A 27,358-nucleotide genomic window follows, 5' to 3' on the forward strand; every position below is an offset into this window, starting at 1 on the left:
AAAAGCACCGCATTGCTCAGTGACACAGTGACGGCGACGGCGGGAGCACAGACACAGCTACGAGGACAGCAGGCTGCGAAGAACCGTGTCAAACCCGACCCCCACACATGATCTCTGTGTCAGAACTAAGGAAGGAAGAAGGCACATGACGTAACACACGCCCCAAATGCCACCAGTCAGAACGGGTCTGGGAGAAGCACGGACAGATGGTGGGACCATTTGCAAATGCCTTTTTCAGAAAAACACTTTATCAGTGGAAAGAAGCCATTGTCCACGCGGTTACACAGCACGAGCTTTCAAGGGTTTGATTCTCAGACTACCTCTGGGTAACGACTGGCCAGTTACATTCTTTCTTTCTCAATTTGAAAATGTTATGACTAGGAGGCGAAATACCAGCGAATAACAATAAAGACAAGCTAATCCATTAAGAAACAGGAACTGAGCTTCTGCGTCCATCTACACCCGATTACTCTCCACTTAGAAAGAATATCAGGTCTGGCTTGAGCGGCCGGGAACAGCTGTGCCCGGATAGAGCGTGAAGGCGATCGAACTGACCAGCGGCTGTGCTGGAGGCAGCGTCTTCCGCTGCGGACACTCACGCTTACACAGCAAACATGACTCCCGAATGTGGGGATGTGCTGCCTTCCACTGGTGTTAGCCAGAATCATCACCGTGACAGCAAAGCGAATCCTCCCAAGAGAGAATTTGTCTTTGGCTGCGAGTGGCTAGTGTGGGCGTTATAATAAAATACAGAACACAGCTGTTCCCCTGCCCAGGTTCAGATGGCTACCTGTTAGGAGGTGATGCAATTCTAGATAAACTTAGCTCTGAACTGTTTCCTAGGGAAACCAGGGGAAAACTTCCAGCCATATTTAAGGCAGAGAAAACAAACACGGATTCTCCAGAAGAGGATCAGCCAGAATCCCCCAAGCCAGCAGGGTCTGTCCCGACCCGCGGGCTGGCCCTGGCTTGGCGAGTGGCATTGCTGGGTGCTGCCGACGCCTCCCCTCCCCACTCTCGCCCCGGGAGTCCTGACTCTTTCATGTGTAGCCCCGCTCGCTCCACTCCGTGGAGAGGGCCTCTCCCTTTTACCTTTAATGAGACGCAGGCAGCCCTGCAGGGTAACAGGTGTCTGAATTAGGGGAATCCACTTGCTACCAACAGGCTGCAGCACACTGAGCCTTTCTTCCCTTTCCCTAGAAGCGGACGCGAGGACAGAACAGCAGAAGGGAGCACAGACACAGACGGAGGGACCGGTGTCGGCAGCAGACGAGAAAGCTCGTGCTCTAGACTGCGTTCATCTGTGGAGAGAGGAAACGTAGGTCGGTTTAGTGCACGGCCGGTGCAGGGCAGGCGCACAGCTTTCACACTGTCTGTTAACAAAGAAGCAGGAGGACGATTCCAACAGCACACAACCGTGGACTAGAGGCTGTCAGCATGGCTCCCTCCCGGACACATGGAGACCTGCCCATCCCCTAAGCTGACGGATTAGTGCTCTGCAGCTGGGTGGCTTAGGCCTGGCCTCCCATCCCGGCTGCACAAAGCTCTCGGCTGTTACGCAACCAGCAAATCTGCTCCTGCAAACCAGGGAGGGACGTGGGGGAAGCGGTGGATGTGCCTACAGGCCGCGCAGCAGGAATAAGACACGACTGTCTCAGGTGTGGGGAGAGCAGCAGGACCCGTGGGAACCCCTGCCTGCAGCAGTGCCTCCTGCTCAGCGGCCTGAAGGCGGCACCTGGCAGGCGCCCGTGCTCACCCAGAGGACACCGCCCACTGCCGGGCTGGGCTCTCCCTGCTGGCACCTGCACACTGACCGGCCTGCATGAAGGGTGCGCAGCCCGAAGTGCCCCGACTGGGCAAACCACGGAGGGGGAAGCAGCGATCCCTAGAAGAAAGGGGCTCGGGGAGGCCCTTGGAGCTTGGATAACGGCAACCTGCGGGTGCTGGGGGCGTGGGGAAGTGAGGGGAGGAGGAAGGCAGGGCAAGCTCCCAGGAGGGAAAGCGCCAGGAAAGGATTTTGGACGAAAAGCACAATGAAGGTTTGCCCGTTTCAGTGCGGCTGATGCTGCCAATGTGTGGATAGGGGGTAGACTTCGGAGGAGTGGGAGGGAGGAAGCCTGGACTCGAACCCGCCCCTGTTCCTCAGCAGCTGTGACAGGCGGGCGTGTTTGCTGGCTTCGCTGTATCTCAGGTCACCCCCCCCCCCTCAAGGAGGCGAAGGCGGATGGGGTGCTCAAGGGCTAAATTGGACACAGACCGCCGGCGTGGCAGACAGACAACAGCAGCAATGACTAAATGTCCCTTAAGGTCACATCATCTCTGACCAAAGGCCTGGGAGAGGCGATGGGTTTTCCTGGCGCCGAGGAGAAAGTTTATTGGACAGGAAATCCCGGCTACACACGCACGTAGGTCCTGTGCGGGAGCACGTGTGCCGTCCCCCGGACAACCTCCCGGGGCCTGCGGGCTCCTGCTCCCGAAGGGCACAGGCATCGCCCACACCCGCCCACCGCGGGCCACCCGTGCCCAGAGCTGCTGCCTCCAGACCTGGGCCTGGCTGCTCTGTGAGGGGTTACTCTGGGTCAGAGTGGATGCTGATGGGAAGGGTGGCCCAGGTGAGGACAGACCATCTGACAGACAAGGGGGTCTACTCAGTCTGGGACGAACCCAGCGCTTGTGTCTAGTGCTGCCCCGCACACAGGCCTCTAGCCCAGGGGTGGGCAAACTTTTTGACTTGAGGGCCACAATGGGTTCTTAAACTGGACCGGAGGCCGGAACAAAAGCATGGATGGAGTGTTTGTGTGAACTAATATAAATTCAAAGTAAACATCATTACATAAAAGGGTACGGTCTTTTTTTTTTTTTTTTTTTTTTTTTTTTTTTTAGTTTTATTCATTTCAAACGGGCCGGATCTGGCCCGCGGGCCGTAGTTTGCCCATGGCTGCTCTAGCTCCTTAAGTCCTCTCCGCCTGTAATCGTGTGTGTGTCAAACAGGGTTATTTATTCTACATGGACCTGTGGCCCTGAAATGAAAGAAATCATCTGGAATGGGATGGGGTGGCTACAGGGGACGTCCGGGACCCCAGCCATTGCCAGCATTTCAGGGGTTTCCATTGCTCTCCCAGGATCACCGAGAGCACGGAGCATGTGCTTGCACTGCGCACAGACGGAGGAAACGGATCCATCTTATTTCCTCGGGCCCCGGGAGATGACGGACTTAGAACGCCAATGTCCAGCCCACCGCACAGGCCTCTCACCCCAGGCACACGGCCCGTCCACAGCAGATCGGACGCCCCGCCCCGCCCCCCTCACAGACCGCTTCCCCAGGCGTGGGCGGGCTCTGAATGGAGCAGAGGCTGCTGTCGGTGGGAGGCGTCTGCGATGGGGGACAGGGCAGGCTCTCCACACACCCCGGGATTCAAATCCGCCCTTCACTCACTGCTCTTAGTCGTGACCTAATGGGGGTGCCTTTTCCACCCCCGCAGAATGGGAGGAACAGTAATGCCAGCTCGGGAGGTGGTGTGAGGACCGAGTCATTGCCTGTGGGTGCCTGGCACACAGCCAGCCTGAGGAGTGTCCCTGAGGGGTGGCGGTGCCCATGAGGACCAGGCCGCGCTCAGGGACAATGGAGGCGTCAGAAAGGCAGCTGTGTTTTGGCTCCACTGGCCTATCTCACATGCTCGCTCTCTTGCCCCCCTAAATACATGTTTATTGATCTCAGAGGAAGGGGGAGGGAGAGAGAAACCATCCATGATGAGAGAGAATCAGATTGGCTGCCTGCCTCCTGCACGCCTCCTACTGGGGATCGAGCTCACAACCTGGGCCTGTGCCCTGACCAGGAATCGAACCGTGACCTCCTGGTTCACAGGTTGATGCTCAGCCACTAGGCCAGGCGGCCGGCTCACATGTTCTCAATAGGCTCTCTATTTACGCCTCTCAGATCGGCTCTCAAAGCACTTCCACCAGGGCCGGGGGGCACTCACGGAGGACGTGCCCTTACACACGAGGTGCCCTGTCCGCCGTCCACAGGAACAGACTGTGGTGCTGCTTCACTACCTGAGCATTTTCCCAAGTGACTGAGAGACATTGGTCAACAATCAGGAAGCATAAGGAAGGCCGGTGTGAGGATTTCAGCCTGAGCTGCCTCAGGTGAGGACAAAAGAGAGTGGCATAACGGAAACTTTCCTGATGTTTTATAAACGCATTCCCTGCCCGCATGGACCCGGGACCTGAGGGTGTGACCCGGGACCTGAGGGTGTGACCTGGGACCCTGCCTGCATGGACCTGGGACCTGAGGGTGTGACCTGGGACCTGAGAATGTGCAGAGCAGAGCCCATGCGGCCTCCCCACCACCTCCCGCCCACGACTGCCCGCCGGTCGGCCCAGGTCCGCGGAGATGCAGAAAGGCCGGCAGGGACAGAGGATGTTTGGAAGCTGTGAAACACTTCTTTCACAATGAACTGGAATGGCTTCATGTGGAAAAGCTTAAAATTAAACAGCGTCAGCAAAACCCAGCCAACCAAAAACATCGCGAGAGGGAGGATTTCAGGCAGACGGGAGACAACAGGTCGGACCGACCGGAGTGGCAATGCCCTCCTCCCACAGGAAGTGGCCTCGGACCCAACCCTCTCGAACTGCTTCCCTCCGGCCCAGGTGCCAGCAGCTCCCCCCAGTCCCACCCGGGAGCAGGTGGGAGGCTCCCTGCTGCCACCTCGTCTCCCATCAGCTCTGTAGTTACCAAGCTCTAGCCCCCCGACAAGTAGAAGCTCCCCCCGAAGCAGCAGGCCCGAGGCAAGCCCGGTCAGAGGGTCCTAGTCCCTGAAGGCTGGGAAGTCACCAACGGACCGCCTCACAGGGCGAGGGGCTCGCCCACCTCTGAGCTGTCACTAGAGTTTGGAAGGTGCTGCCGCCAGGGGAGAAATCCTGGGGGTGACGTGGCTTGTTTGGGCGCAGCCGACGATCGGAAGCCTCCCTCCGGCTCTGCCAGGCTCCTTCTGAGGCCCTGCAGCCGGCCCAGGCCTGTCGGGGTGCGGGGGCCCCCCTGCCCAGGGAGCTCCCACCCGCGGGGCACTCACCATGCTGTCGAATTCCACGGGGCCCACGATCCGAGACACCTCGTCAAACTCCTCGGGAGACATGGGGAGCAGGTTGTCTGTGGTCTGCAGGCGGGAAGGGTGACTGGAGAGGGAGAGAGGGAGGCAGGGTTAGCTCTGGGCGGGAAGCAGGGCCCGGCCTGCGACTGCAGGAGCCGGTTCTGCTTTCACTGCAGGTGAGTGCGCGCACCTGCAAAATACATTTTAGAAAGTGCAGCCCCGGAGGCTGCTGTCCGGCGCGGCCCCTGAGCGGTGTGGCCTGGGGCGTGGGGGCAGCGGAGGTGGTGGGAGTCCCTCTTCCCTACCTTGCGGTGTGAGTGCAGAGGAGGCTGATCCGAGATTTTAGTGAAGGCTACTCCATGCGCCCACAGCGCTCAGGCCAAACTACTGACCATGCCTTTTCCAAATTTTTTTGTCTACCTTTTATGAAACGAAACGACAAAATAAAAGCAGGTGGAAGAAATGTATCTCAACCATCACGGTGGCCTTCTCCAGATCGAAAAGAACTGCTTTCCCACTCTGATCGATTTTCGCTCATTTTATTCACGCTTTTTCCAAGTATCCGTTTGGGGAGAATTTATGTCCCTTAAATACAACTTTGGGTGTTTGGGGTTTGTTTGTTTTTGTTTTTATATAAAGGCAGTAAAATGCTGAGGCGGTGACACCGGGACCTCTAAGTGGGGTCTTCCCATCGGGTTGAGTGCGGCGGCGGCGGCAAGGACAAGGGAAAGCAAAGTGCAAGCATCTTCCGCGCCCAGCCGAGCGGGCGGCGCACGGCTCTGGCTCACTTACACTTCAGACACGGAGATCAGCTCCGTCTTGATGTATCCTGTCCCTTTGGGGCCATCGACTTCCATGGGCTCTGCTGCTGGAAGGAACACAGGGACACCCCGTTAGCAGGACCACACGCAGGCACGCCCCTTTCACCAAATGGGACTTTGGGCCCTGGCCGGTGGCTCCGTGGTTACAGCACTGACCCAGGATTGAAGGGTCCCGGGTTCGACTCTGGTCAAGGGCACGTACCTCGGTTGCAGGCTCGATCCCTGGTCCGGGTCGGAGCCTGTGCAGGAGGCAACCAATCCATGTGTCTCTCTCACATCGATGTTTCTCTCTCTCTGTCTCCTCCTTGCCTTCCACTCTTTTTAAAAAATTCAAGGGAAGCCCTTCTCGGCTTGGCTCAGTGGATGGAGTGTCAGCCTGCGGATTGAAGGGTCCTAGGTTCAATTCTGGCCAAGGGCACATGCCTGGGTTACAGGCTTGATCCCCAGTGGGGGGCGTGCAGGAGGCAGCCAATCAATGATTCTCTCTCATCATTGATGTTTCTATCTCTCTCTCCTCCCTTCCTCTCTGAAATCAATAAAGAAATATATTTAAAAAAAATTAAAAAAATTTAAGGGAAAAGATATCACCCGGCGAGGATGAACAACAAAAAGTGACTGTATTTTCTCCATAGTCAGAGACTGGAGTCCCGTAACTTCAAGGGGTCGGAGCTCCCTGGCTGAGTCACCTGAGGCTCTGGTGGGGATGTGAACAACGGGAGACGAGGGGAGGGTTTGGGACGGGGTCAGACTGAGCGGCTTCTCTTTCCGAGGCTCAAACCCTGCAGGAGCTGTGCCTGGCTCTGGGGCCCGGCCTGGCTGCCGTAACCACACAGCTGGCCAGGCCGGGGAGGGCAACTTCCCCCCGAGTAACACTGAGGCTTCAGGTTCTGAAAAGCAAGCAGCTTTGCTGGCATGTTCCAGGCCAGAGGAGCCTGACTGAGAATTCTCAGTGCCACGCCTGAGGGCGGGGGAGCAGGAGGCCCGTGTCAGCGCTAGGTCTGCTCTTCCCACAGTCACTGTCACACACGCCTCATGCTGGCCGGGTCACCCCCATGAACCCGGGCACTTCTCCTGGGCCTCCGTTTCCCCGGTTTCAGCAGGAGCAGGCTGGCATAAATCGGCCGGCCACAGTGATCCTACCTTTTACCCTTTCCACGTGGAAAAAGCAATAACATAACATATGCAAGACGAGAAATGACCTTTAAGCCCCTCTAAAAGAAGAGTCATTTACTCATTTCTTAGTAGGTATTTCAGGCTGACAAATGCACTAGGGTCAGCTGCGCTGTGTGGATGCCATGTTTTCAAAGCCCGCGCTGAGCAATTCTAAAGGTAGTGGCGGTTTGATGGCTCAGCGTGGGGGTCGGGAGAGGAGGCAAGGGCCCGGGGGCGTCTGAACCTGTGGGCGGCGATGAGATGAGAACACGGGCACGCACCTTCCTTAGGCCTGGAGTAGTATTTCCCAAAGGCGTGGTCTTTGTCGATGTTGGGGTACAGGTACTTGAGGGGGTTCTCTGGGATATTTTCAGCGGCCATGACCTTGTAGTTGCGAATGATGTCAGGGAACGTCACCGCAGAGAGCTCTTTCTTCGTGTAGGGCTCCACCGCATGGAAGTAAGGCTCTAAAGAGAAGAACAGCGAGGTGAGTCCCATGGACTATCCCAGCACAACCGAGGAAAGACGCAGAACACAGCGGCGTCCAGGGATCTGAGAGACACCGAGAAGAACCAATCACAACCTCAGGGGTGCCAGCAGATGGTGCTCTAAGTGAATTATAACCCTTTCATAACCAAGGGAAAGCAGGCCGCCATTACTACCAAGAGCACTCATTTGTCATCGCATGCCGGCACCTGTGATACAGCTGTAAGCACGTGTCTTCACTGCTGTGCGGCCCCACAGCAAACTGCCAGCTGCCGAGAAGGAACCGGCTCCCCTACCATGCCCTTCTCTGTTCAGCCTTTGCCCCCAAACGGGCATTTCTCAGTCATGGATTCATTTGTTAAACAGAAATCCAATTTAACAAATGTCAACTTGCATCTGCCCCGTCTGACGGCAGGTGGAGGCCTGCACCCAGGCCCAGACCCCTCTCATAAAGCCTGCCTGCACCTGTGCCCGCCCCCTGCACCTGTGACACCCCCCTCCCCCTGCACCTGTGACACCCCCTCCCCCTGCACCTGTGACACCCCCTCCCCCTGCACCTGTGACACCCCCCACCCCTGCACCTGTGCCCGCCCCCTGCACCTGTGACACCCCCTCCCCCTGCACCTGTGACACCCCCCACCCCTGCACCTGTGCCCACCCCCCTGCACCTGTGACACCCCTCCCCCTGCACCTGTGACACCCCCTCCCCCTGCACCTGTGACACCCCCACCCCTGCACCTGTGACACCCCCTCCCCCTGCGTCACCCCCTCCCCCTGCACCTGTGACACCCCCCACCCCTGCACCTGTGCCCACCCCCCTGCACCTGTGACACCCCTCCCCCTGCACCTGTGACACCCCCCACCCCTGCACCTGTGCCCACCCCCCTGCACCTGTGACACCCCCTCCCCCTGCACCTGTGACACCCCCCACCCCTGCACCTGTGCCCACCCCCCTGCACCTGTGACACCCCTCCCCCTGCACCTGTGACACACCCTCCCCTGCACCTGTGACACCCCCCACCCCTGCACCTGTGCCCACCCCCCTGCACCTGTGACACCCCTCCCCCTGCACCTGTGACACCCCCTCCCCCTGCGTCACCCCCTCCCCCTGCACCTGTGACACCCCCTCCCCCTGCACCTGTGACACCCCCCACCCCTGCACCTGTGCCCGCCCCCCTGCACCTGTGACACCCCTCCCCCTGCACCTGTGACACCCCCTCCCCCTGCACCTGTGTCACCCCCTCCCCCTGCACCTGTGACACCCCCTCCCCCTGCGTCACCCCCTCCCCCTGCACCTGTGACACCCCCTCCCCCTGCACCTGTGACACCCCCCACCCCTGCACCTGTGCCCACCCCCCTGCACCTGTGACACCCCTCCCCCTGCACCTGTGACACCCCCCACCCCTGCACCTGTGCCCACCCCCCTGCACCTGTGACACCCCCTCCCCCTGCACCTGTGACACCCCCCACCCCTGCACCTGTGCCCACCCCCCTGCACCTGTGACACCCCTCCCCCTGCACCTGTGACACCCCCTCCCCTGCACCTGTGACACCCCCCACCCCTGCACCTGTGCCCACCCCCCTGCACCTGTGACACCCCTCCCCCTGCACCTGTGACACCCCCTCCCCCTGCGTCACCCCCTCCCCCTGCACCTGTGACACCCCCTCCCCCTGCACCTGTGACACCCCCCACCCCTGCACCTGTGCCCGCCCCCCTGCACCTGTGACACCCCTCCCCCTGCACCTGTGACACCCCCTCCCCCTGCACCTGTGTCACCCCCCTCCCCCTGCACCTGTGACACCCCCTCCCCCTGCGTCACCCCCCTCCCCCTGCACCTGTGACACCCCCTCCCCCTGCACCTGTGACACCCCCCACCCCTGCACCTGTGCCCGCCCCCCTGCACCTGTGACACCCCTCCCCCTGCACCTGTGACACCCCCTCCCCCTGCACCTGTGTCACCCCCTCCCCCTGCACCTGTGACACCCCCCACCCCTGCACCTGTGCCTGCCCCCCTGTACCTGTGCCTGCCCCTGCACCAGTGACACCCCCTCCCCCTGTACCTGTGCCCGCCCCCCTGTGCCCGCCCCTGCCCCCTGCACCTGTGACGCCCGCCCCCCTGCACCTGTGACACCCCCCTCCCCCTGCACCTGTGCCCGCCCCTGCCCCCGCAGCCTTCCCCTGCTAAGACCTGGCTGCCACTCATACGGACTCCCCTTCCGTCTATAGATAAGAAAAAAAACGTGGCCGTGTGAGGTAAAGCCCAAGCTCTGCACACCATGTTCCAGGCAACGAGGGAACCACAGACCCTCATGCGATGGACTGAATCCGGCCTAGAGGTGGCTGGGTGAGGACAGCGTCTGGTTTTATGTCGGAAGCTGGTTCTTTGCAGGAGCTGCTGTGCAGGGAGGGAAGGGCCACGGGCCTTACCGCCTCCGTTCTGCGGCCGCTCCACCCACGTGAAGGTGATGGCGCCCTCGCGGCAGCTCTCGCTGAAGCGCAGCAGGAAGGTGCCCGGCTGCTGGTCCTTGAGCAGCGCCCGCTCGCGCTCCTTGCTGATGAAGCCCACGATGCACCTGGCGGGAGGGCGCGGCAGGCGGTCAGTCGTGACCTTCATCTTCATGTTAACTTTCTATCAGGTCGCTGGGCCCTGACAGACCAGCTCAGGAGGGATCGGCTACCGGAGGCTTTACAGCGACTTAACCCGCTCAGGAAGGACTTCACCTCCGCATGGCGGGGTCCAAAGAGGATCGCCAGCCCAGCATGGGCCCAGCAGGGCTCCAGGGGAGCAGTTAATACTTGTTGGCCCGCCCGCGTGGCTCAGTGGTTGAGCATTGACCTATGAACCTGGAGGTCACGGTTCGATTCCTGGCCAGGGCACAGGCCCGGGTTGCAGGCTTGATTCCCCGTGTGGGGTGTGCAGGAGGCAGCTGATCCATGATTCTCTCTCATCATTGATATTTCTCTCTCTCTTTTCCTTCCTCTCTGAAATCAATAAAAACATATTAAACAATAATAAAAGTGTTTTCTGCCTCCCTTGGGGGCAATAGGGTGGGCATTGGATAAATGTGGGTGGCACTCAGCGCCCCAGTGTCATCTCTGAGGACCCCCTCCCCAAGCCCTGAGGGTGCTGGAAGCCCTGTTTCTGAGACGCACACAGGTCTTGGCAACGGGCCAGGCCTGTGCCAGCCTCACAGCCGGGGAGCGTGCACTGAGCACAGGTTCAATGCCGCACCTGCCAACGGCTCTTACCCATCGTTCCAGAGAGAGAGCAGGTGCTTTTTGATGAGTTCAAGGATGCTTTCAATCCAAAGCCAGAAAGGAAAATTTTTATCATTTATATTTTCCTGCAAGTAAACAAGTACACACATTAGGAACAAGGAGTCCAAAGTCCTAGTGACTTCCCGTGCCTCCTCCCACCACCAGGCTGGAATCTGCAAGGCAGCCGGGTTGCCACAGCCCGCGCAGTCCTGTACTCAGCAGTCCCCCACCCATTACTGGTCTCCACACACCCAGCTCTGCATTTCCTGGGCCGCCCCGCTTCCCTCTCCGAACAGGAGCAGCCGGCCAGGAAGTGACCTCCAGGGGAATCAGAAAAGCTGCCCTCGCACCAGACAGACCAGTAGCAAGTGCAAGCTGCAGGGGCAGTGAGCAGGCAGCAGCCTGGTGACTTCAGGGGGTCTAATTATTCCCTCCGCTGGTGGCTGGTCCCTGGGCTTGAGTTTCCTGGGGCTGAGTTGGCTGGGGGCTGAGTTGGCTGGGGGTTGAGTTGGCTGGGGGTTGAGTTGGCTGGGGGTTGCGTTGGCTGGGGGCTGAGTTGGCTGGGGGTTGAGTTGGCTGGGGGTTGAGTTGGCTGGGGGTTGAGTTGGCTGGGGGCTGAGTTGGCTGGGGGTTGAGTTGCCTGGGGGAGCTCATCTGGTGCCAACCCCCCCACCCCGCACGCACAGAGCACACATTTCTCACGGACGGACTAACAGGCTGCCAGAGGGGCCGTGTGAGCAAACAAGACTCGCTTGGGATGTGAAAGAATGTTATCACCCGGCAGGCGCTTCCTGTCTGACTCGGACTGCAGGCCGACTTCGGTGCCAAGGAAAGTAAACACTTTGCCCTGGGGGCCCACGGGGAGAGGGATGAGCCAAAATAAGCTCCCTGCGCGACTGCCACAGGGAGAGAGAGACGCGAGGACCTCGCAGACAGCCAGGGACAGAGCAAAACCCGACAGGGCCCACCTTACAGAACCTCGTCCACGGAATCAGGCCGTCGGGGCCGGCACCAGGACCTAACGAAGAAAAACAAGCTTCATCGGCAAACAGAGATTTGGCTGGGCTGGTGGCTTGGCTCCTGTTTGCTCTCAAAGGAAGGAGCCAGCACCCGGCACAGGGAGGCTGTGTGCACAAGGCTACCCGACACCGCGTTTTCTGCAGAACCTCCACGTGGTCCCTCCCAGGGCCATCCCCACCCCCATGGCCTCCCTCTCCAGTGACCTGCGGAGTTGGTTGTTTTAAAAATGCAAACTAAGGCCAAGACCATCCTAGGCGACCTACTGAATCAACACTTGACTTTATAAGCGCGTCTTAGATATCGGTGAGGCATTTCCCTCACCCCTCCTCCAAATGGGACAGGGGCTAGCCCAGGGGCGGGCAAACTTTTTGACTCGAGGGCCACAATGGGTTCTTAAACTGGACCGGAGGCCGGAACAAAAGCATGGATGGAGTGTTTGTGTGAACTAATATAAATTCAAAGTAAACATCATTACATAAAAGGGTACGGTCTTTTTTTTTTTTTTTTTTTTTAGTTTTATTCATTTCAAACGGGCCGGATCCGGCCCGCGGGCCGTAGTTTGCCCACGGCTGGGCTAGGGAGTTTGATGCAAATCAGAAGTCTTTTTTAAAAAATATATTATTGATTTCAGAGAGGAAGGGAGAGGGAGAGATAGAAACATCAGTGATGAGAGAGAATCACTGATTGGCTGCCTCCTGCACGCCCCCTAATGGGGATCGAGCCCGCAACCCAGGCATGTGCCCTTGACCAGAATCGAGCCTGGGACCCTTCAGTCGAAAGGCTGATGCTCTATCCACTGAGCCAAACCGGCCAGGGCAGAAGTCGAGGGAGAAAAAGGGAGGGGAAGGAGGCCTCGGGTTACTAGCTACACATATGAAAGCAGCCCGAGGCCATAGAGGTGGGAGCTCATCTCCCCTCAGAGAGAACCACAAATGGCCGGCCTGGTGTGGCTCGGAGGTTGAGCACAGACCCATGAACCAGGAGGTCACGGCTCGATGATTGGTCAGGACACATGCCCAGTAGGTATTTTTTTACTTTTTTAAAGAATCACAAATAAGCCATTACAGAGAGAAAATATATCTTTCTTAAATCTCACCAACTAAGGAGAAGAACTATGGTGACTTTCTACTTCTGATTCAGTGGCACAAGCCCCCACGGTAGCAGCTACATGGCCAAGAGGAGGCGCTGCAGCCAGCCTTGCGGTCAGGGGAGCCTGGGGGCTTGCAGTGCATGCAGCGCTGCTGGGCAAGGAGTGAATGTGCAGCGACGCTGCCGCAAATTCTTAAAGAAATCGTGTGGACGCTCTGTCCACTGAAGGCCTGAGACCAGCAGGCTTTGATTTGCTGAGGGTGGGAGACTCGTCCACCCATGGCACTGGCCACTGGAAGGGGACCATCAGCCTGGGGGCACCTGCCCGGGCAGGCAAAGCTCTTGGTCAGGGGGGTCCCAAGGTGGGCACTGGGCAGTGGGCAAGGGCCTCCTACTGGCCGCTGAGGCCAGCACCTGGGGGTGCCATGTGCGGGCCCCAGCCCTATTCGCATGTGGTGGAGACTTAGTTTCTCTCCAAGGTTAAAAAGACTGTACCTTTCTCTTCGGAACTTATTTTAGCCACAAGGAATATACCTGACACAATGCAAAAACACCTTTCTCTCAGGACCGCTGCTCAGAAGCAACGCAATCATGGGAAACAGGCACCAGACCTCTGGCCGGTCTGTCTGTGGAGGTGGGGGTGCCGCCCGCTCAGCTCTGAGCTGCCCTGGAAAAGCCAGCGGTTCCCCTCCCCCCCTTGAACAGAAGAGCAGGAGGGGAGGGCGCGGAGACACGCGCGATTGCGGGCTCACAGACGAGCGGGACGTACCCAGCAGCTTCTCGCCCAGCATGGCCAGCTGGTCCCCGTTGAGTCCTCGCTTGGTGACGGAAGAGAACTGCCAGCTCAGCACCTCCGAGAGCTGCGCCCAGCGCGCGCAGGGCGGGTTCAGGAAGAAGGACAGGTTCTGGGGGGAGGACACGACGTGAGCGGCGCCCCGACACCACGGCCACAGGCAGGACTCAGCACCGCCGGTGCCGGCTGCCGACAGCCACGGCTGACGGAGAAACAGGGCCGATGTGCACGGCCTGCAGCGTCCCCTCTGTGAGGTCCGTGCTTCCCGAAAGGCCCGTCGCTGGGAAATCGAGACCCATGTGCTTCTGCGCTCACCTGTGGCCGCGCGTGCCCCATGGGTGAGAACTGCGTCACCCGCTGAAGTCAGAGCGCCCCCACCCGTCCACCCCCGTCTGCCTCTCGGAGGACCGGTCCTTCCCAAGGTCTGGGCACAGTGCAGCGCCCGGCATCTTGGGCTGCTCTGCGGGCCTCACGGTTACAGTAAAGGTGCTGCCTGACCCCCTCAGACCAGGACCTGCTCGGGGCCCGGTGACACCAGATGAGCTGAGCTCAGGCCGGAGGCTCAGTGCCGCTGGGCAGGAGCCTGGCGCTAATGCACCAGCAGCACAGCGGGTAAGCGTCTCAATGGACACCCACAGGAACAGGTCCCTACGAACGGGTGACGAGAGCTTGTCGCCGAGGCTTCAGGAGCCTAACCCCCTTCTTTGGCTCAGTGTTTGCTAAACCAGTGTTCACGGTGAGTGGGTGACTGAGGGGCTGCGGGTGTTCACGGTGACTGAGGGGCTGCAGGTGTTCACGGTGACTGAGGGGCTGCAGGTGTTCACGGTGACTGAGGGGCTGCAGGTGTTCACAGTGACTGAGGGATGCAGGTGTTCACTGTGACTGAGGGATGCAGGTGTTCACAGTGACTGAGGGATGCAGGTGTTCACAGTGACTGAGGGGCTGCAGGTGTTCACGGTGACTGAGGGGCTGCAGGTGTTCACGGTGACTGAGGGGCTGCAGGTGTTCACGGTGACTGAGGGGCTGCAGGTGTTCACGGTGACTGAGGGGCTGCAGGTGTTTACGGTGACTGAGGGGCTGCAGGTGTTTACGGTGACTGAGGGGCTGCAGGTGTTTACGGTGACTGAGGGGCTGCAGGTGTTCACAGTGACTGAGGGGCTGCAGGTGTTTACGGTGACTGAGGGATGCAGGTGTTCACGGTGACTGAGGGATGCAGGTGTTCACGGTGACTGAGGGATGCAGGTGTTCACGGTGACTGAGGGGCTGCAGGTGTTCACAGTGACTGAGGGGCTGCAGGTGTTCACGGTGACTGAGGGGCTGCAGGTGTTCACGGTGACTGAGGGGCTGCAGGTGTTCACGGTGACTGAGGGGCTGCAGGTGTTCACGGTGACTGAGGGGCTGCAGGTGTTTACGGTGACTGAGGGGCTGCGGGTGTTCACGGTGACTGAGGGGCTGCAGGTGTTCACAGTGACTAAGGGATGCAGGTGTTTACTGTGACTGAGGGGCTGGAGTACAGTGAACAAGGAGAATCGACTAGAGTCTGTCGGCGGGAGTGTGCACACTCTAACAATGAGGTTGTTTGGTAGAAGCACCCATTTTAAAGAAGTAACAATAAAGGCCTCACCCACAATATGCTGTAATAGACGACCAACTGCCTGGCTTAGTCAAGCCCGCGGGTAATCACGGTTCTCATACAAAACACCCACAAGCTTCTGCGTCCCCAGAATCACTCCAGACCCCTGGCCGTGCCCCTTGCGCTATGTCCCTCGGCACCTGGCCCTGGCGGCTCTTTCGGAGCAGAGCTGCGGAAGCGAGAGCAGGGGGTGGGGTGAAGGCAGACGGGTGTACGTACCCTGGGCTCCGTCACCAGCATGTTGTACCACAGGATGGAGGCCCAGCCGCTCGGGAGCTGGCTGACGTTGGAGATCACCACCACAGGCAGGGAGGTCGTCTGAAAGAGGGCGGAGACCATGAAATCGTCCGAGTCACAGCCATGTCGCCTTGGACCTCTGCCCGGCCCGAGCCTGAGCCGGGGATTATGGGTAAATTTACATAGATGTTACACTTCAAAATTAAAATGACAAGTTATGTTCTTTCGCTCATAGTTAATTTTTTTTTTCTTAATGTTGTCATTTTAAAAAAATTGATTTGAAAGGGAGACGGGGCGGGGGAGGGAGGGAGAGAGAGGGAGAGAGAGAACGAACACATTGATTGGTCGCCTCTCGCACACACCCCAACTGGGAATCGAACCCAGAACCCTTCAGTACACGGGAACGACATTCCAACCGAGCCACTGCCTAGGGCTTAATTTGTTTTTGACTTGTCTCAATGCTTTCTATAAAAACTAACAGAATAGCTCAACTGAAACAATGTGCTTACAGAATTTGAAGAAGATTTCAATTACCTAGCTTCATGACTCATTAAATTAAGATAGTATTAGCTGGAAAGTGCCATCTTTTCTTAGCAAGTAGGTAAATACCTCTAAAACAAAACTGAGGAATAAGAACACAAGCAAGCAGTTAAATAAATAACGTTCCCCACATCCGGGCCACATAACCTCACCTCCAGGTCGATCACCAAGCCGGGCTGGCACAGCTGCGTCTCGAAGCTGAGGGAGTGCAGCTCCTCAGTCACGATGAGCGGGCCCTGAAAGAGAGGGGCAGCGCTCATCAGGGTCCTGCAGCTCCAACTCCACCCCGTGCCCAGGCTGAGGGCTGCTCCCAGGCCGAGAGGTGCTCCCAGGCCCAGGGCTGCTCCCAGGCCAAGGGCTGCTCCCGGGCCGAGGGCTGCGCCCGGGCCGAGAGCTGTGCCCGGCCGGGGCCACGCAGGCAAGGGCTCGCTTCCCTCTCTGCCCCAAGTTGATGACAGCAGACACCCTGGTGTTCTCTCCAACACAGAGCGCTGAAACCATGGCAAGGACCGCTGATGAGGGAAAGAACTGTCGCCAGGAAAACAGCCACTCCCACTGGGTCTATCTGTGCGGCTAAGGCTCCTTGGCCCTCCCCCTGCCCCTACCCCCCACCCCCCACGGGCTGCACTCTGGCAGGTGGGGTGGGCGGCGCAGTGCCAGGTGTGATCCCCAACTGGAAAGGCGATGTGCACAAGCCTGGGGGTCATGAAGTGCCTTGATCTGGGTAGAAATGTTTTCAAAGAGCCTTGCTACATGTTCTCTCACGTGAGCATCTGTGTGGGGACTGGGAACACGGCCCCCCTCCACACCGGTGCGCGGCTGGGGGCCTGGGGAGCCTGGCCAGCCCCTCGGGCAGGAAAGCACGTTCTGAGGCCACACGGCACTCGCACGGCCCGCCCTCACGCCCTGGTTCTGTGTTCTGAGCCGGGGAAGACCTCGTGCTGAGAGTGGGGGTGGCGGAAACAGCAGCACCGCCAGCCGCCCCGTGCGGCCCGTCCACAGGCTGGAGCGGACCGGACTTAGAGGTCCAACTTCAGGGGTGGCAGCGGTGGGCAGTGACATCACAGCCGGCCGCCACCGGGCACATGTAAGTCCAGTTAAGCTCCTGTTCCACAGCCAGTCCTCTGGGCTCTCTCTCGGGAGGTTTGCTGGGACCTCAGCACTTTGCATAGCAAATAACAGCATCACAACTCAGAACCAGAGGTGCAGCGCTACCCTGAGTCCAGGACAGGAGCCCACACGAGGTCACGGAGACAGTACAGGTCGAGGCCAGGGCTAGTCCCCTGCTCCCGACTGGAAGGACGCACGCTGTGCGGGCACAAGGGAAGAGCACATTCCAACCAAACCCCGTGCACAGCTCGTTGCTGAGTGCAGCACGGACACGATCCTCCCGGATGTGGGTCTAAAAAGGACACGGCAGAAGGTGGCTGCCCTGCGGGGAGTGCGGGGACAGGGGCACCTCGGAGACCGGCTTCCGCAGGGCAGTCCTGACAGCGACCCCTCTGCACGCGGAGCTACTCCCGCAGACTCCAGGTCTCCCCTGAGAAACGTGAGCACAGCCGCCTGCAGACGCCCGCCACCCCCCACCCCCGGGGCAGTCTGGAGGGTCCGGCCCACTTGTGAGCAAAATCATTGGAAAGGCATAAGCCACGAATGCAGTGTTTGCTGTTAATACAGATGCACCAAGTCCCCAGACACGCCCACCACTCTGCCCTGCTGGGCCTGAGCGCCTGTGCGAGGCGTCCCGGCCACGGGGGTGCTGGGCCACCCCCGGGCAGGCCTGCGGATGAGACAGACTCACCTCGTTGGTTCTGTTGCCTGCGTTCTTCTGTTCCTTCAGTTGCTATAAAACAAGAAGCCACCTTAGTACACGACACAACCTTCGAAGGTGCTATTTTCACTTACAAATCACACCAGAGTCGGGCCTTGGGAAGAAGGCAGGCCGGGAAGCTATGCTCAGAACCAGAGCACACGACGACAGGGCCTGTGTGGGTCCCCAGCAGGAGCCTCCGCAGCCGGGCATCGGCCAGCACCCGCGCGCAGGAGCCAGAACACGGCTCCCCTCCCTCCCCTGAGTGACCCCATCTCCCTCCCAGCTGCCCCAGGCTCCCCAGGCTCAGGGCTCTGCCTCTCCTGACCCCACCTGTCCCTGAGCCCCCCAGGCAGGCCCAGCTAAGACTGTCCTCACAAGGAATCGATCCTTGTTGTCGAGGGAACAGCTCAGCGTCCCAGAGCAGCTCCGGACGCCCTTGGGCTCCTGAGTTTGGACTGAGGTTCTCACACCAGCTCTAGCTTCCTGGCTGGGTCGCTGTTCACGGGAGGCTGGGAGGCTGCCAGGTACAGGCTGCCTTGAGCCTCCCTGCAGGCCCTGGGAGCACCGAGGGCTTGGCACCAGCCCGTCCTCAGCATGCACCCAGGTTTGCAGGGGGGCGGGTGAGGCACCGCCCACCTCCACCCCTGCTGAGCACCTGCTGCCGGGTGGCAGTGGTGCAGGGCCACCAGGCGGGCGACCGTGAGGAGGGGCTGAGGAGACCTGGGGTCGGCCACACCTGGGCGGGGAGAAGGCACCGCCAGGACGTGGGGCGACAAGGACCTCTGGGGAAATGGCGCAGCCAGAGCGCGTGCCCTCCCAGCTGAGGTCCCCGGCGGCGCATGCAGGCCACTTATGTGCGCACTGGTGTGTGGGAGACGCTGCCGCGGCCCTGCAGCCCAAAGACAGTGTCTCCGGGAGAGAAACGCAGGAAACAGTGCACAGTCCTGGGCTGGGGAGGGACTCAGGTTCCCCAAGCGCTGGGGGGCATCTCCTCCAGGGGCCCCCACACCCCACGAAGTCCTAGGAAACCGGACGCGCTGTAAAGGGGGAACGGGCCGCCCTACCAGGTGTCGGAACTCGGCCGCCAGGCTCCCGTTGGTGGACTCTTCCATGTTCATCACCTTGGTGTGCGTGCCCAAGATGTTGAACTTCCTGAACCTGCAGAGCAGAGGGCAGAGATGCGAAAAGGGCTCGGACTATGAAACACGCAAAGGAGGTCGTGAAACAAGTGCAAAGTACTTTACGTACCCCTTCACTGTGTTTCTCTCATTCACGTCTCTGCAAAAGAAAAGTATCTATGTAAAGTGCTATCTATGCATTTAAGCTTTGAAATGAGCTTTATCAGAAATATAAAGTATCTGCAGGCATGAAACGTCACCAAAAAGGTCAATCTGTATCTGTGGGCCTTTTGCCCTTTCTTTCACTCACTCGCTCCCACACCAGCTCTGCCCAGTGTCACTGGGTAATAAATTACGGGGCAGAAATTTTCATTTGTGCAACATGGGAACAGCACCAACCAGCAGCCTCTTGTGAGGCGTGAACTAGCTGATGGGTGCTAGCACGCCCTCACGCAATGCAAGCCTCGGTTGTCACGATTTATTGAGCAACTACTTGCTCCATGCAAAGCACTGTGCCCAGCCCTGAGGACGCCACTCAGCAGAGCCCTGCTCAGCTGCTACGAAACCGAGGACCTTCGAAAGTGACAGCTTAATCCTCGGGCTGCAGAGTCACGGCAGCTGGGGCATCGGCAGCCTCCCCCGGGGTGGGCCAGCCTAGGAGGCAGGGTTCGGGGGGAGGAGGAGGCGGGGGTGCGGAGACTCAATCACACTCGTACACTTGCTCCTGTGCCCTCTAAACAGGCCGGGCGCGTGAAGGCATTAGAGGGATCGGAGTGGGAGCTACAATTACAATCCGCTGGGATCCCGTACAACGGCCTGGGGCGTCAGCCTGTGTTTGGCTAACAAGACCAGCATTTCAACAGTACATGCATCTTAGATAGTATTCAAGATATCTTACTTATCAAATAGAACTTTGACTTTCAAGTTATAATTCAGCTCTTGCAATTTCACCAACAACCTGGAAAGAAAAATAAAAGTCATTATTACTTAAAAAAAACTATCGATTACAATTTATTATGCCAATTCCCTATCAATAAACATGTAGATAACCCCCACCTTCTCCAGTCTGGGTCATCACAAACAATGAAACTTGCATCCTTATCTGCCCGCCCCGACCTCTGACAAGTGTGTTTGTGGGACTCATTCCCGGCTGTGACTGCGGGCAGAACAGCGGCGTCAGACTGTGAGAGAGCGCAGCACCTGCTCCCTACGTGGCCTAGCCCACAGGGGATCTTCACAAAATGTCTACTTTTAGTCAACTGTATCGGTAAAATACAGGAGATACTACTTTCACTAAAACTTGTATCTAATGCTTGTCCTCTTGGGAGAAGATAAAAACGATCGCCCCTAATCAGGAAAATGAGGGGCCCTCTAACCACCCGGGCCGGTGGAGCGATGGAGACTCAGGCCTGCTGTGCTCGCTGAGCCGGAGGCCTCGGGCAGGAGCCCCACATCTCGCTCTGCTCCGTGTGGAGGCGACGGGATGAGACTTTCGGTGCCCTCCCAGCTGTGGTGCCAGGACCCAAGGTGCCAAGTGTAGCACCAGGAAGCAGCCCCTACGACCTCACTAACTGCCCAGCACACGGGACCAGGGCCGACTCAAGGCCAGTGCTCCCTGGAGCCCCGCTGCTCCCCTGGCCAGTGCTGCTCCCTGTAGCCCCGCTGCTCCCCTGGCCAGTGCTGCTCCCTGGAGCCCTGCTGCTCCCCTGGCCAGTGCTGCTCCCCAGAGCCCACTGCTCCCCTGGCCAGTGCTGCTCCCCAGAGCCCACTGCTCCCCTGGAGGGGCAGGTGAGCAGGGACAGCTGCTCCACAGGAGGGAAAGCATGAAAACATCTCCGCAGTTTATCATCAGGAGAAAAACAGGCCGCAAAACAACTGGCAGAATCCCGGTTCTTAGAAATAAAACGCTACACGTCATACGTATTTGTGTGTGCAGATGTCTATGTATGAACACATACACACACAAACGTATTAACTTGTGTACTTATGTCGACGTGGTCAGAACCCTGTGAGGCCTGGCACAGGCTGTTACCACAGTCGTCTACAGGTACTCAGGTAACTGCACATCTGATGAGAGCTAAGAACCCACTGGGCAGAAAACGTATGCGTCACAGGCCCACACACAAGGTGCATAGGGGTCTGGGGGCGCACGAAGCTCTTCCACGGCTGACGCTCGGAGGGAAGGGGCTGCCGGGACTCAGTCTGTTGTGTGCGGCCCTGCAGTCTGACTTCCTCGTGCAGTGAATGCGCACTGCATCTACACTGGAAAAATTGGGGGGGGGGTGCATGTGTTTGCACACACATCTGCTACAGCTTTAGTGGGAGAAGACCAGCAGACTCTCAGCCTGAAGAAGTGCCCTCTGGGGACTCCTCCCTCCGATGCAACACCGGGCAGTGCTGTGGGGAGGAGGCAGGGAGCAGCCTGGCGTTCTCACCTCAGCTTCACGGTGAACTGCACGCCCGTCTTCAGGACCAGCGGCCTCTGCGGGTGCGTGGGCATGCAGGGCTGCCGCTCCACCACGAAGGAGCTGTGGGTCCCAGCAAAGCACAGGTTAGCATTTCCAGGAAGCCGAGCAGTAAAAACGGGTCCCCCACAGAGGAAGGGGGTACAGGGCACACGCTGAGAAGCAGTTTGGAGGGCTGTGACGGTGGATAAAGTGAGGGTTCCTAGTCAGTAAAGCAACGCTCCGGTCTCATTTGCTCTCGACAGAATCAGAGGAATTGTCCTGAGCTGTGATCCTCTTCGCCAGCGAAAACCCTGTTAGACTGTGTTCACGTACAGTCTGCACTGAGAAGCAAACTTGCTAACGACTTATTGTAGTGATCCTTTCACAGCGTGCACAAGCATGGAATCGTCAGCGTTCAGGAGAGGGGATGTGAGAGCCTGAGAGGAGAGGAGGCCAGAGGAAGGGGACATGTCTGATGAGGGGGACCCACCATCTCTGCACAGACTGGCTGTGGAGGGACAGAGAAGGGGTGACATTTACCAGTTCTCACTCTAGGCGGCCACAGAAGGAAGGACTCCGGAAAGAACTGACTGGCCGTGAAAAGTTTATGTAACCCATTAAACCCTCCTTTTTTTATATAAATATATTTGTATTGATTTCAGAGAGGCGGGGAAGAGAAAGGGATAGAAACATCAATGATGACAGAGAATTGCTGTTCAGCTGCATCCTGCATGCCCCCTACTGGGGATCAGGCCTGCAACCTGGGCCTGTGCCCTTGACCGGAATCCAACCCAGGACCCTTCAGTCCACAGGCCAACACTCTGTCCACTGAGCCACACCGGCCAGGGCCCATAAACCCTTCCTAATTGTCTGCATTACCACACAGCCTTCCTCGGGCAACAGAACTGCAGAAGGAGCGGACAGTCCCCCCTTACCTCTGGATGAGCTGCTGGAAGAGGCTGAAGGTGCGGTCCGACAGGGCCTGCTTGTTCTTCGTGATGGGGTCGTGCTCGTACGTGTACTTCTGCTCCAGCTCCTCGAGCTTTTTAAGCTGCTGGCGGACCTGCTGCAGACTCTCGGCGACGACAGTGAACCTGGGAGGCACGGACAGGGCTCTGTCAGAACAGCCCACAGCAGCCGGGCTGAGGGCCCGCGGACACCAGCCAGGGGTCCTCACAGGTAACACCCGCCATCTACACAGGTGCACTCGCGCCGCAGGGGGCGGCGGGGACGAGGCGCCTCTCGGAGTTAAGAGGCTGGTATTTGGGGAGAAAAAACTAACGTGCTGCTCTCTCTGGCGGCCACGAAGCCCTCCCATTCGTTCTCAAGTGCAATCCAACTTCTCCTGGAAACCTGAGGCGACCCCTCCCCTCGCCCCCCACGGAACTCGTCAGCGCTGGCAGCCTGCGCTGCCGGACCCCCCACGGCCCCTGCTGCCTGCACGCCCAGAGCGCCTTCCCGGGGGGCCAGCCGCCCTCACCCTGCGCCCCAAGCCCGTACTCATCCGCCCTGGACGAACGGCCACACAAACTGTTATCTCATGTCTTCCTGGAAAATGCCTCAAGCTCGTTTGTTTTTAATAAAACAGCAGGGCCCGAGTTGTTAAGCGTGTCATGTGACGACCGTGTCCCTGGTGTTCTGGCACGGATGGCGCACCCTTGGCCCGGGGTCAGAGGGAGAGGTGTGCCCTGGCCCAGCGGAGCGGGGCTGCCTCCCCGCAGGGGGAACAGGGCCACGCTCACCAGCTCTGCAGCTGGTCGAGGCAGGCGTTGGGGGGCCCCCCGATGCAGGCGCTCTGCTGCCTCCTCTTCCACTCCACCAGCTCGTCGTTGATCAGGGCCTTCTGGGTCAGCTCGGTGGCATTCAGCACCTCGATTATTTTGTGCACGACTTCCTACAGGGAGAGGACGAAACAAAGCAAAATCGATTTGCCTTTGATCGCTGAGTTTTAAATGATTTTCTTAAAAGCAAAGCCACTATCCTTTCATCTCAACTGGGCGCTATGTCAAGTGGTTATAAACACCATCGCTCCTCCACCCTGAGCTCCAGCCCGCTCCTCACAGTCCCTGACGAAAACGGCACGTCTTCCCGGAAGGCGAGTCCCCACCTTTCTCTTATTGTCCAGCATCAAGTACATCTTCTGCAGCAACATCTGCTCTTGCTTCTGATCGCTCTTCGCCACGCCGTTGGCTTCGTGCTCTGTGAATGGGCAGAGACAACAGGCAAATGTGAAAGTGAAAGAAGACAGGATGAGCGAAGGCCACGCCTCCCAGGCCCGTAGCAGAGCTGTGGCCCAACGCTGCGGCGAGAGGGCCAGTCGGGTCTTCTCCCATCTTCCTTGAACAGGAGGAGGAGAAGGTCCCACGTGTAAGAACTGGACACACGGAACAAAGCCCTTGTCTCCAGCGAACCTGTGGGGTGGAAACAGCGCGGCCTGGCTCTGAAGTTACTGTCACAGTCTGACCTCAATGAATCGCGTGGCAAACTCCAAAACCGCAGGTAAAAAGGCAGAGCGGATCGGTGGCTTTGAGAGAAGTAGGTGATTAGGAAGTTGGAGTAGCTGAGGTTCCTTCTCTGAGTTTTTACTCAAATCATACAAACGATCCCTCCAGTATTTTTTATTGAATTTATTGGGGCGACACTGGTTAATAAAATTGCATAGGCTTACAATTCTACGACACATGATCTGTATAATGTGTGTTCACCCCCCCAAGTCAGGTCTCCTTCCCTCACCACTTGTCCCCCCTTTGCTCTAATATTAACCATGCTAGCCTCCAAAGGACTGCTGGGGTCACAGCGTTACCCCACATGTTCTACTACACAACGCACACTTGTGGGTTTTTCCAGTTGCTGTAATCAATACAAACAACAACAAGCCCGGCCGGCGTGGCCCAGTGCTTGAGCGTCGGCCAGGAGGTCACAGTTCAATTCCCGGTCAGGGCACGTGCCTGCGTTGTGGGCTCGATCCCCAGTGGGGAGCATGCAGGAGGCAGCCGATCAATGAGTCTCTCTCATCACTGATGTTTTTCTATCTCTCCCTCTCTGAAATCAATAATAAAAATAAATAAATAAAAATTAAAACAAAATAGAGCTCCTGCTTGAAGACACGAGAATGCTGACTTATCCGAGGAGCACACACGCGGAGCTGGAACGTGTGGGGGAGCCGTAGGCGTTGGGCCTGGGCACTCACTCCACATTCCTAACCGTCTCTGTCAGCCAGTGGGCTAGACACAACAAGTAAAGTAACAGGTCACCTGCCACCAAGGGCACCGCTGGGGCCCAGGGATAGCGCTGCTGCCCCCTAGGGGTACAAGCCAGACACGCACAGGACACCCTGCACAACACAGTAGCTGACCCCAAACATCCACAGCACTGCGGGCCGGAGCCCTGGTGCGGCCAGACGAGCGATTCTGTGTGGAAAGATCGGCACGTGGGAAGGAGGACTGGTCTCCGTTAGCTCACGGAGGCAGAAAAACTCACGGCCGAGGAGCACCGCTCCGCATGCGAGCTTACCTCTGTTCTGCGAGGTTTTGCATTTAAAGTCATATTCATCTTGTAAGTCTTCCAGCGTCTTGATTTCTTGCTCTATGCACTATAAATAAAGACATAAATAGGGTTGCTACTGGGCAGCTTCCACAACTGTAAGGAGCAGATCACTGTTTCCAGAAGACCCAGAAAACCATGGCCATAATCCTGCTCCCTCAGAGGGACTAGACTTGCCAAATCTGAGTCATAGACATGAAATAGTGACAATTTCATTGATCAATATATAGTAACTTTATTTAGAAAAGAAACTATACACCCAGCCAGGGTGGCTCAGTGCTGAGCACCGACCCATGAACTAGGGGGTCACGGTTTGATTCCCGGTCCGGGCACAGGCCCGGGTTGCGGGCTCGATCCCCAGTGTGGGGCGTGCAGGAGGCAGCCAATACATGCTTCTCTCTCATCATGGATGCTTCTATCTTTCTCTCCCTCTCCCTTCCTCTCTGAAATCAATAAAAGTATATTTCTTTAAAAAAGGAGAGAAACTAGGAGCTATGTCAGGGCTGGGCACTGATCCCCACTTCAGTGACGTGGCTCCCTAGGAGGCTGCGAGAGCGAGCTGCTCCAAAGAACCTGGCGTCTGGGAGGACGCCGTCTGACGCACCCCATGCCAGTGTGACCCAGAGCCCCACGGGAGGCCCCGCCCTCATCCAGCGGCCTTTTCCAGACACGGGCTTCCTTCTCTTCCCCCCAAACAGCCCTCAGAGCAGGGAGGGAGCGGACCCCGAGGCGCCGCCAGCCCCCGCGGCCACACGCTGCCTCGCAAGCTTATCAAGCTTATCTTGAAACGACTGGGTGTTCTGCTCCAATCGGAAATGCAGCCGCACTGGCTTCAGGGAGATGCTTTTCTCCCCACCCAAGTCTTAGAGCAGCGGTTCTCAACCTGTGGGTCGCGACCCCTTTGGCGGTAGAACGACCCTTTCACAGGGGTCGCCTAAGACCATCCTGCATATCCGATATTTACATGATGATTCATCACAGTAGCAACATGACAGTGATGAAGTAGCAACGAAAATAATTTTACGGTTGGGTCACAACAAGAGGACCTGTATTTAAAGGGCCAGAAGGTTGAGAACCACGGTCTTAGAGGAAAGCAGGTGCCCGGACGGGCCATGGTTGCCCGGGGCTCCGTGTAACCGGGGACTCCGGCTAGGGAGGCGCAGACAGACAGAGCTATCAGAGCAGCAGCTTCTCGTTTACCGGGTGATGGGGAAGTCAGTTACCACACGGCGCTACGGGAAGGAAGTGAGCTCAGTGTCTGCACGTCACACCAGGAAGGTCTAAGGGTCTGCCACGCACTGGTGTCACCAGCTTGTTTACGTGAGGTTCGGGGCCTCAGCTAAACTTTGCTTCGCAACTATTTAAAGGGCTGAGGTGAGTTACTGTGTTACACTGGAGCCGCTGAAACCTTTTTCCCTCCCCAGAGCTGCGGGCACACGGTACTCACCATCACCTTGTCCTTCACGGTCCTGACCCTGGCATCCAGCTCCTTCTGCTTGTCGAGCATCACCGTGCCCGGAACGCTTCCCGACTGAGCCTGTGATGGGGGTGCATGTCACAGTCACCTTTCCCTCCGGGACTTACCTGCTGGTCACGCTCCCCAGTCAAGTCCATACCGCGGGCCCCCCACGCCCTCCGAGACCGCCCCGAACTCCTCCTCAGGCTTCCCACAGGAGCGCCTGTAAGACAGTTCCGTGCCAGGGCCCTGGAGGCAACGCTGGCGAGCTGTGAACGCTACAGAAGGACCAGGCTCAGTCCGTGCAACACAAACACAAAGCAGTTCAGGCACTTCCCACTGGTCCACACAGCCGCAGGCGCACGCAGGCCTTTGTTTCGGGGCGTCTCAGGTTCTGTAGACGAGGTTCTTCTTATTCACCCTGGACCCCTACGATTTCACTCATGTGGGTGAACACCAGCACCGGGGTGGGGGTACCAGAGGGAGGGGGTGGGGGAAGGGGGGCCCTAATATAAGGTGATAGGACACTGGACTCTGGGTGGTGGGCAGACGGTGCCATATACAGGTCCCATAACATGGACACCCACACCTGAAACCTGTATGTTCATGTGGACCAATGTCACCCCAATACATTTAATAAAACAAGAGCCCTGTCCTTGTTTGTCTGAAAGCCGCGGAGTTCCCGTGTGTCCCAGGCTGGCCGCCGCTGGCACCTGAGCTTGCTGGGAGGCAGGGCGGCGGGTCCTTGCCTGATTCTGACTCAGACACCCCCGTGACTCACCAGGTGACTCAGGCATGACGGCGCTGCTGCGGCCTTCGGGGAACACACCTTTCGTTCACCAGGCCGGGTACCCGTGGGAC

The 27,358-nt window shown here is 58.3% G+C and overlaps 1 protein-coding gene across 2 annotated transcripts in view; it reads right to left on the minus strand.

The window, feature by feature from the left end:
- Positions 1-215: 215 nt before the first annotated feature.
- STAT1 (signal transducer and activator of transcription 1) overlaps positions 216-27,358 on the minus strand; it is a 35,647-nt gene continuing 8,504 nt past the window's right edge. Inside the window, exons 5-24 of one of the 2 annotated variants that reach the window (XM_059702591.1) lie at positions 26,489-26,578; positions 25,012-25,090; positions 23,606-23,697; positions 23,241-23,392; positions 22,434-22,592; positions 21,487-21,579; positions 19,950-20,009; positions 19,182-19,211; positions 18,998-19,091; positions 17,922-17,963; positions 16,273-16,356; positions 15,563-15,661; positions 13,687-13,822; positions 11,777-11,826; positions 10,800-10,894; positions 9,978-10,123; positions 7,345-7,530; positions 5,883-5,955; positions 5,073-5,175; positions 216-1,301 (exon numbers count right to left, since the gene is read on the minus strand). In XM_059702591.1, coding sequence (XP_059558574.1) covers positions 1,287-1,301; positions 5,073-5,175; positions 5,883-5,955; positions 7,345-7,530; positions 9,978-10,123; positions 10,800-10,894; positions 11,777-11,826; positions 13,687-13,822; positions 15,563-15,661; positions 16,273-16,356; positions 17,922-17,963; positions 18,998-19,091; positions 19,182-19,211; positions 19,950-20,009; positions 21,487-21,579; positions 22,434-22,592; positions 23,241-23,392; positions 23,606-23,697; positions 25,012-25,090; positions 26,489-26,578 — 1,878 coding nt within the window. In that variant the 3' untranslated portion in view covers positions 216-1,286. Of the gene's footprint in view, positions 1,302-5,072; positions 5,176-5,882; positions 5,959-7,344; positions 7,531-9,977; positions 10,124-10,799; positions 10,895-11,776; positions 11,827-13,686; positions 13,823-15,562; positions 15,662-16,272; positions 16,357-17,921; positions 17,964-18,997; positions 19,092-19,181; positions 19,212-19,949; positions 20,010-21,486; positions 21,580-22,433; positions 22,593-23,240; positions 23,393-23,605; positions 23,698-25,011; positions 25,091-26,488; positions 26,579-27,358 lie in introns of both variants that reach the window. The other variant, XM_059702590.1, reaches the window with a different exon arrangement.

Source organism: Myotis daubentonii, chromosome 7 (genome assembly GCF_963259705.1).
Source record: "Myotis daubentonii chromosome 7, mMyoDau2.1, whole genome shotgun sequence".
Taxonomy (NCBI): domain Eukaryota; kingdom Metazoa; phylum Chordata; class Mammalia; order Chiroptera; family Vespertilionidae; genus Myotis; species Myotis daubentonii.